General features: G+C 41.7%; 1 protein-coding gene across 4 annotated transcripts in view; it reads left to right on the top strand.

The window, feature by feature from the left end:
- Positions 1-9,944, top strand: part of B4GALNT2 (beta-1,4-N-acetyl-galactosaminyltransferase 2 (SID blood group)) — a 35,775-nt gene that overhangs the window by 7,434 nt on the left and 18,397 nt on the right. For 3 of the 4 annotated variants that reach the window (XM_019638455.1, XM_019638452.1, XM_019638454.1), the window contains exons 2-3: positions 2,385-2,582; positions 3,149-3,280. In XM_019638455.1, coding sequence (XP_019494000.1) covers positions 2,385-2,582; positions 3,149-3,280 — 330 coding nt within the window. The remainder of the gene's footprint in view (positions 1-2,384; positions 2,583-3,148; positions 3,281-9,944) is intronic. The other variant, XM_019638456.1, reaches the window with a different exon arrangement.

Below are 9,944 nucleotides of genomic sequence, written 5' to 3'. Positions count from 1 at the left end.
GAATCTTAGTTATGGTGCCATTTGGGTACATTACAACTACCTCATCCTGGTGAGTGGGTTTTATCATTAGGATATGTGGTAATTCTTTGAACTAGTTTCCTATTAGTAGGCATTTAGGTTGTTTTTTGGTTGTTTTCAATGTGACGGTAATGATGCATTGGACAAATGGTTGCACTTTTAACTCTGGTTGTGATACGGTTTGACAGGCTGAGCATGTCACCTGATTCTGTTGTTCTTCATATAAGGCATGTAGGTAAACTTTACAATCTAAATAAAATGCTGTGAGCAAGAGTTTAAAAAATATCCTAGTGTCCATCATACAGAGATGAAAAGTATTGTATATGGACATTTTTTAATTTTAGAAAGTTTCTCTCTCTCTCATCTAGTACATATTTGTTTACATGATTAGTTCCTCCAGTTAAATTATGTATTTCTTGAAGAAAGGTACTGCGGTTGGTTTATTTCTATTTCCTCGCTTCCTACTAAAGTCCTGGCATAGTCAGGACTCATGTCTGTTGAGTGAGTGAAAGTTCGTTATATGAAGAAAGAGATTAGAGCTATAATCTTCTATTAGATGTTTCTGTCAGCTCATGTTCTACCTTCAGAGATTATCCCTAGGAAATGAGAAGTGTCATATTGTTCCTTCTCCTTCCTGCATATTGTTCCTTCTCCTTCACACCCCTCCTTTTTTAAATTGTCTGTGATATTTGATAAGTGGAACCAAGCTGGATTGAGTCCAGTTTACATATTTGACATAAAGCTGTTTCACTTCACATAATGAAAAATTTTCCATATTATGTGTCAAAATAGAAGAAGCTTTAAAATAAAAAAATTTTAAAAATTAAAAAAAAAGAAAAAGAAAAAAAAGAAGCCTTAAGCAATAAGTTAATCATTTTAATTAGTTGCAAGGTTTGAATATTTTTTAGCTGAAAGCTTACTGGAAAAAAAAGAAAAGAAAAAGCCAAACTGTAAGTTCCCACCTAGCCCAAGCCAAATGACAACTTTGGAAGCAATAAATGAATGCTCTAAACTCTCTTGGGTCTTGGAAACTATACCTACCCTTGTCAAAGAGTGAGGGAATAAGAGTATATGTCAATTTAACCACACTGAACTCCTTGAGGGCAGGACTTATTCCTGTTCTATCTTTGTATTCTAGAAAATTGCCTGGCACATAGTGAGTGCTTGGTACATTTTTACTAAATTAAATTAGAATTTTGCAACATTTATACATATCTGTAATATATGTAATATATGTTTACGTATATATGTATATACATATATTGTATAAATATTCTATGTGGCTGAATATCCAAAAAAAGCAGGCTATGCCTTATATTTATCTATATACAAGCTGTAAAGAGCCCATAGTACTCATTTGTGTGTGGCCATAGCTAAAGTTAATTGTGCTATAGAAGTCCATCTACTATGTGTACATGGTTAAAGCTACTCTGTCTAGAGCCAATCCTTTATAATACTGTCTCTATGAAACATTTTCCTAAAAAAAATGGTAAAATGATCCATTACAATATATACTGAATGTATACTTTTACACTCAAGCCAACTGGAGATAGTGCTATTACACTTCAACTAGTAAGGTGACCTATACCACACAGCCCATCCTCTCAGCCAAGAGGGGGCTCCACGACACCATCATGAGCTCAATATAGTTGCTCTACTGTTTTATGTATTTTTAAGACTTGATCTGTTAAGGGTGGAGGTGTTAGAATCGGATGTTAGATGTGAGAATTTAGAATATATAACTATCTTTGTACTTTGAATCTTTCTCCTTTTATATCCTGTCATTCTTTGCTTTGTGTACTTTAATGCAATTATTTAGTGGATAAATTTCACCTGTTTTGTGGATCATTGCATTTGATCATTATAAGTGATCCTTTTGTCCTTTTTAATACTTTTTTTTTGCCTTGACTTCAACCATGCTGACATTAATATTACAAACTTGACTCTTTTCCCCCTTGGAATATTTTTGCCCATTTTAAAAAAAGTTTTATTGGGGGACAGTGTGTTTTTCTAGGACCCATCCGCTTCAAGTCAAGTAGTTGTTTCAATTTAGTTGTGGAGGGCAAAACTCAGTGGCCCTTGTGGGGATCAAACCGGCAGCCTCAGTGTTAAGAGCACTGCACTGTAACCAACTGAGCTAACCGGACACTCCTGCCCGTTCTTTTATTTGTGATTTTTCTAAGTCTCTGTGTTGCAACTTAAGTTTTTTCTATTCAGAAATCAATTTTGGTAAATAGTACAAGATACAGGTTTAACTTACATTTTTTCCTCCAGTTGTGTTCCTATATGTATTATACAATCAAGTCACTTAAAATGTAATCAAGAAAAAATATTTTAACGGAGTTTGCTTTTTTGTGCCCCAATAGCTCTAGATTTCCATGGCTCATCAAGATGTCCATCTTAATCTTAGGACTTGGCGTGGTTTTATTTACATTCAAAACTGTGTACCTTTATGAAGAGTTCAGTCTCAAACCAGAGATCCCTCGTCCTGCTCAGGCTGTCCAGATGCCAAAGCTTCTATCTGAAGAACGTCTCAGGAACCTCTTTACCTATGATGGAATCTGGTGAGATATCACATGTTCTCTCTTGTCCACCTTGGCCTGACATCTGCCTTGCTCCTCGGGTGGCTTGCTCTGCCCTGTTGTGCCCATTTTACAGATGGTTCCCTACCTTCTTGAACCTATGCTGTTGCTAAAATGATTCCAAACTGTGGGACCAGGAAAGGGCTTGGTCTCCAGGGCACAGTATCTGTTCTCTACAGCTAAGTCCCTTAAAACTTTGGAAGGCCCATTTAACCAAAACTACATGAAAGATGCTGCCTTTTTTGTCCTTCTGGCCTCCTCTTCTTGTGGGGCTGACATGCCACTGGCATTCCCATGACTCTCAAGTTTCAAGAAATTTGGTGCAGGGGATAATTCATGAGAGGGGGACTTTTTTCCCATCCCCCTTTCTTCCCCTCCTTGTGTCTCTGACAGGGGCCACTGCTGGGATTCCAGGGTCTCAGCCCAACTAGGACAGCGGGAATGGGAAAGGAGAGTCTCAGAACGACACACTGGATTAGGCTTCAGGCTTCCTCTCAGTCACCAGCTCACCCATCCAGTAATGTTCACAGTCCTCTTGCTTGTTTTAGGCTGTTCCCGAAAAATCAGTGCCAATGTGACATCAAACACCAGGGCTACAACTTTCAGGATGCCTATGGCCAGAGAGACCTCCCTGCAGTGAAAGTGAGGAGACAGGCTGAATTTGAGCACTTTCAGAGGAGGTAACGTAGGCGGTGAGGGTTCTTGGGTTCTGGGGAAGAGAAAAAGCTCTTTCTACTGTGTCCTGTGGGCATGGGTTTGAAGAGAGAAGGAAGATCTCCCCTCTTTCAGGGTCCCTGGGAGGAACTATTAGGAATAAACCAAGGGAAAAAAACTGAGGAAATAGCCCTTAAATGAGGATTTATAAAACTTTGCATGTATAAACCATTTCATAATGAAAAAGGAGCAAAGGAATGAAGACAGCTTGAAATGTCAGTGTGACGTTGGTGGCAGTCTCCACACATCCAGGCCATCACAGCAGGTGACTTTGAGGTCTCACCACGTTGCACTGTCTTATGCATTTATATTGAGAACATATTATCCCCCTGCTATGTGCAAGGTCCAGAGTTAAACACTCAGGGTGTCTTGACCAGGATTGTTGGTTGAAAAGAGCAAAAATGGATTCTGGCTGGCTTATATCAAAAGGAAATTTGTGGGGAAAATGGTGAGACCTTACCAAGTCCACATAGGAGCATTGCAAAACTATTGCCTACTGTTATTGTTGTGGCTTATTATTAATATCATTACTCTTATAGTTCTTCACAGGCAATACATGATCCATAAAGAAACACATAGATCACCTAAATATTAGATGGTTCTAAGTGCTATGTGGAGACGCAAGTTAAAATATTGTGGTAGAATGCTACCTGATGACATAAAATTTCACAGGATGATGAAAGTAGGTAACCTTGATTTCTGATTTGTATATCAAGCAGGAGTTCACCATGATCCCTCATAAATGAACATTCCAGAAGGGAGAGTTAATGCAGGGCTCAAAGTCAAGGTGGGCCTTTCATGATGGCAGCATGACAAGAAAGCGAGCCATGGCCCTTGGAACCTAGTGTGTCAGGGAAAAGGTGGTGGTCTGTGAGCCCAGAGTGAGGCCAGTCAGGGTGACCAATGTAAGCCAGGAAGGGGAGTGTGCATTTTGCTTTCTGGGTGACGGAAAGAATGGAACAGTTTTGAAAAGTTGTAAGTTATTATCTGAGATGCTTTTATAAACGATCACTCCGGCTTTTCTGTGGAGAATAAACTGTAGAGAAGGTAGAGGGAAGGCAGGGGGACCTGTTGAGTAACCCTTCTGCTGGAACAGTTGTCTGTGCTTTTATGATGAACTGTCCCCAGCTCACCACCTTAGTCTCAGTTCACTGAGCCCAAGTCATGAATCAAGGAAGGGAAAGGGTGAGTTGAGGCCCTCCAGGTTTGATTTGGGGAATCAACCACTACCACCCAAACTACATACAAATGGAAGACTCCCCAGAAGAAATATGCGGGCACCAACAGGAAGGAGCGTTGAAAGTCGGAGAGCCAGTGAAATTCACAGGTGATCCTGGCCTGGATTTGAGCTCTGATCCAATCTAGCTGCCTGAGGAGCAGTAGGGCTCAGTAGTTAGCAATGCTGCCAAGTGAGGCAGACTGGCTACGTTCAGGTCCTGTGTCTTCCATGTCCCAGAGAGGTGATCTTGGGCAAGCTGCGTAACCTCCTCTTGTAAATGGCAATAACAATAGTACCTAGAGTTGTTGTGAGCGGTAGTTGATACATGGAAGGACTTAAAACTGTGTCAAGTTTATAGCCTCGATGAGATTATAGGATAGTGCAGGAGAGAAGCAAAGTATATAAATAACCATAACTCGATGTGATAAGCTCTCATGCCAGGTGGAACCTGGGCCCTGCCTCTGTGTTCCCATAACCCCCTCTGCCTACTTTCTGCCAGCGCGGCTTCCACTGTTTGTCTCCTGGTCTCTCTTCACCACTGTCTGCGAGGTCCCTGCAGTTGAGGACTTGAGGCGCCTGGCACAGAGGAGGGATCAACAAGGATCTGCAGCATAAATAGATGGTATGAGGGGAAACACTGGCACATTGGTACAAGATGATGGCTTTGCCTGTCCTGGGCAGTGCAGGGACTGCTGAGAGAAAGAATTCATGGCTGTCTCTAGCAGGGAATGCTTCTGGTGTGCAAATTGCAGGAGGTGCCTGGTGAGGAAGGGACAACAGGAAATTGGAGAGGGTGAGATAGGGAGGACATGAGGTGAGTAACTGTTGGGAGGGGGTACTGATCAGGGCAGAAGGAACTATAAGAAGGAACTGACTCTAAACAGAGAAGGCCAAAAAGCTGGCCATGTCCACACCTGCCCTCCCCTCACCTGTGGAAATGCCCAGCTCTCTTGGGATTATACCTGCCAATACAGGTATGAACAAAAACAGAGCCCAACAATAAAAACTGATGTGAACCAGGTCGCATGCCAATAAGGAAGTGGCGCAGTTTCTCACAGTGCCTCAAACCTCTCAAATAGCTGATAAAACACGCTGAACCTCTCTGCTTCATGAACAAGGCGCTGAGTTAGGCACAAAGAGAAATCTTCTCTAGATCCTGCTCTCCATGAGCTTGTGGTATAATAGAAAGGGATACAATCAGTGTGCCCTTCCCCAGAGTTATGTCCAATCAAATCACAGCTTCCTCAAGTCCCCATAATCACAAAGTGCCCAACCCAGCATTGAGTAAATGTTGGTAGTCTGTGGCCCAGAGAATGTAGTCAAGCAAATTATGTGGAACTCAAAAGTTCAATCAAATGTCAAGGTTATAATAGCAGCCAAATATATATAGTTGTGCTAGGTCTTGGGAAGGAGAGCAGCTTCCAGCTCTGAGAATTAAAAAAAAACAGTCAAGAAGGTGACATTCAGAGCTGACCTTATCTCTTCTTACTGAACAAGATTCTAATATTCTCGTTGGTGTTTGGGTCTGAGTTCTAACCTTCCCAGGAATGGAGCTTTATTCTCTTTTTTGTCCCCAGTTTAGCACAGGGCCTGGTAGTCAAGAAGTAAATGAAAAATAATAGGCCATGAAGTGATGTATGACTCTGGACAGAGCTCTGGGTTTGGCTCATTTCCTGCAGGAATAGAAGCAAGGTACCGAAAGTTTAGATAGTATACTACCATTTGTGTTTTTAAAAGTGGAGTAAGGGCCGGCTGAGTGGCTTGGTTGGTTAAGAGCTCGCTCAAGAGTTTGAGCTCTGAGCAAAAGCCGTTCAATTCCCAGCCCGAGCTGAGCTGCCAACAGGTGGCAGGATGGCTCAGCTAAAAAAAATAATAATAAAAATCACAAAAGTGGAGTGAATATTTGTGTGTATGAGTGCATGTGTGTAGGTGTGTTTATATATGTTGGGGGAGAGGTACGAACAGTAGTGGTAAATGTTTAACAATAGGTTTTTGAGGCTTTTGACCGTGGCTTGCAGTGTTTGCCAATTTCCATGGTTTAATAATCATACCATGGCAGATTTCAAGCTACCGACATGATGTTATTGAATGCAGAGTTGGGAAGACATACACAGTAGGTCACCATTACATAATATCTCCACCATACAAATACAATAGAATAAATAACCTCAAGGGTAGAGAGAATTGTAAAATGTAGTAAACTAATTAGAAAGCAATGATTTGTGAGTGTTTATTACCTTTTTTTCCCATTACATGATATTTAAAGTATATATAATTTAAATTTTATTAATGGCTGTGTTTAATAGCTGGCTTGCAAAATTCCTGAATATCCCAACAGTTGGTTTTCCTGTGCCAGTACAAACCAGCTCCAGCACACCACTAATTTGTTGCATATATATGTATATGAAAGAGAGAGAGAGAGAACCAAAAACACGTATACACATTTTAAGAAAAAATAAAACTGTGTTAAAATTATGCTGATGGTAACCACTTTGAATACCTTTTGTAATTGCAGAAATCAAACATGACTTGTATTTATCTTTTGTTATTGGTGTATATTATTACAATTTTAACACATTTTTTTCCTTTCTTAAAATGTATATACATTTTTTTGGCACCCTCTGTATATGTGTGTGTGTGTGTGTGTGTGTGTGTATTGTAGGGAAGGAAAAATAATTTTCCTTCTACCCTTCTATGTTCTTCTGGGTGGTCTAATAATCAAATTAATAAAATTAACAAGAGTAACAGGAGAAAAATTAATTTACTATGTGCAGACAGGAGAATCATAATCCGATGCTCAGATAATAAAATGAGGCTCAAAGAAATGAACCAGGCACAATTTTATACTTTTTTAGACAAAGAAACAATAAATTTGTGAGAAATTGACAGGAGAAGGAAAGTTAGTGCTCAGTAGAAAGGATTCTAAGTAAGGTTTGGGCTTGGGTAATAAATTAGTAAAGGAGTTACAAGGTTTGTTTACGAGTGTACAGATAGTTCAGCTCTGTGTGGTTTGGAGAGAGAGGTGTCCTCCAGGTGGGGGGAGGATACCTTTCACATGGTAGGTTTATTTCCTGAATTCGAGTAGACAAAGGAGAGTCAAGGTGCCCTTCTGGCACTGGCTGCTTGTCAAGTAACTTTAATTCAAAGTAATCAATATACCATTGTGGGATATTTGGGGGTGGTCTGTCTTGGGTCCCAGCACCTCTGATGAGGGCAAGTGGGCACGATTTTGCCTTATAATCTCCTTTCACACAAAGTGTCCAAGCTTACCAGTGGACAAGAGTGTTGGGCCAAGTCACTAAGGCACCAACATTCAATGGCTGACATGCTGGTCACCAATTTCGGGGTATCTGAGAGGTCCCAGGTTTGGGATAAGTTTTCTGCTACTCAGTTTCCTATACTCAGGAAGGAAGATTTTTTTTTTTTTAAGATTTTTATTGGGGAATTGAGGAAGGGAACAGCATTGGGGAATCGGGGAAGGGGAACAGACAAGTTGCTGTCGTTTTGGTCTTCAGTCTAGTTGTGGAGGACGCTGCTTCACTGGCCCAAGTTGGCACCATCATTGCTCTTCCCGGGCGAGGCACATCAGTCGCCGGCTTCTGGACGGCCGCTCACTGCGGCTGCTGGCCGCTCACGCTGGCTGCTGGCTACACACGGTAGCCCATGGCAACCCACTGCCACAGGGGCTGCAGCCTACGCCGTCACCGGCGACTCACGGCAGCCCAGCTCCAGGTTGAGCTGTTGTTCAGCATCTTAGCTGTAGAGGGCAGTGTCACTGGCCCTCATATGTGGGATCCGAACCGGGGCCCTCTGGCATCCCAAGCCAGTTCTTAACCATCACGCCACTCGGCCGGCCCAGGAAGGAAGATCTTGCTTGGGGCTAAGGGTGTCTTTCTCCTCACCCCAAACCTCAAGCACTCAAGATCTTCACATTTTCCCCTCCAGTCTGAGGAACCACTCCACCCACCACCACCAGTCCTTGTAACTAAACTACACCCTGGATAAACTACACTCAGATGCAAACCTCCATCTCAGCTCATTCTACTCCTTTGCACACTGCTCTGAGCTTCATTTAGCATCTTCAGGCTGTAAACCTGCCTCTTTCAGCTCAGCAAGTACTAACATTATTGGCCTGGGTCATGGTTCCCCAAAGTTGTTCTATCCCAGCACATCTGGGGGAGTGGGCCATTCTACAACTTCTTGGTAACAGCAAGTGGTGATTCTTCTGGGGGTGACGGTGAGGGGTGGTGAGGCTGGATTGTAGAAGGGATTGTGTAGTTTGAGAAAGCCCTTCCAGTCTGTCACTTCCATCTCCCCATGCCCCACTCCACCAGGTTGACAATCACTGCCTTGTATTAATTTCCAGAGCTTGTTGCTCTGTAGGCATTCCCAAAGCCTAGCTAAGCCTTGTGCCTTGATACTCCCATCGGATTGGTGGCTTCTGTGGATGGAACTGTAGCTCTCCCATCAGCCCAAGAGCTCTGTGAGAGCTCAATTGTCCTCCATCAGACTGGAAGGTTCATGCATACAGACCCTATGTCTCCTTCTTTAGACTGGGTGCTCCCAGAGCTGGGACTTCAGCCAAAGAAATCACGTATGGTAAATAACCCAGAATCCTTGACTCCCTGGCAAATGTCACATAAACTATCTGGGGATATAAAATGGAAATGCTTCATAACTTACATACTTCCTATTTTGTGAAGGAATCCGGCAAGACCTCATTTGGAGACCACATCTATTATCCTCTGCCAGAGAGAGTATGTCTGATGTGGGAAGGTGTGACCCAGGGGTCCACCCAGGATGCCCAAGACCTCTGTGTGCTCTTTCCATGCTTCTTAATTGTCTGTATCCTTGAAATTATTAGTGGAGCTTTGATAGTGGGTAAGATCTCCGATTCATGTGATTCTGACCGGTCAGTCTGGTCTTATGTGTTAGCTCCATATTATACTTCAATTAAAATATAGCACATGGATGATACTACTTTAAAAAAAAAGTCCTCTTGAACCAACCCCCTCACCCACATTCTCTTTCCTTCCTTGTGTGATACACCCCCTTGCCAACCCAGCTGAGGAATCTGACATTATGATTTTGGTATATATTATTCCATACTATTTCTTATATTGTTACACACTCAGATGAACACACATAGTAACGCATATATTTATGTGTATATATACCCATATAAATATATACATATGTAACTGGTACCCTAAGAACAAATCACTCTGAAATTTGCTTTTTTCATTTAATTATATATATATATTTTTTTATTTTATTTTATTTTATTTTATTTTATTTTATTTTATTTTTATTTTTTTAAAGATTTTTATTGGGGAATTGGGGGATGGGAACAGTGCTGGGGAATTGGAGAAGGGGAACAGACAAGTTGCTGTCCTTTTGTTCTTCAGTCT

This window comes from Hipposideros armiger, unplaced genomic scaffold, assembly GCF_001890085.2.
Source record: "Hipposideros armiger isolate ML-2016 unplaced genomic scaffold, ASM189008v1 scaffold_40, whole genome shotgun sequence".
NCBI lineage: Eukaryota > Metazoa > Chordata > Mammalia > Chiroptera > Hipposideridae > Hipposideros > Hipposideros armiger.
The sequence above is the reverse complement of the archived record's forward strand: the minus strand, read 5'-3'. Positions and strand labels throughout refer to the sequence as shown.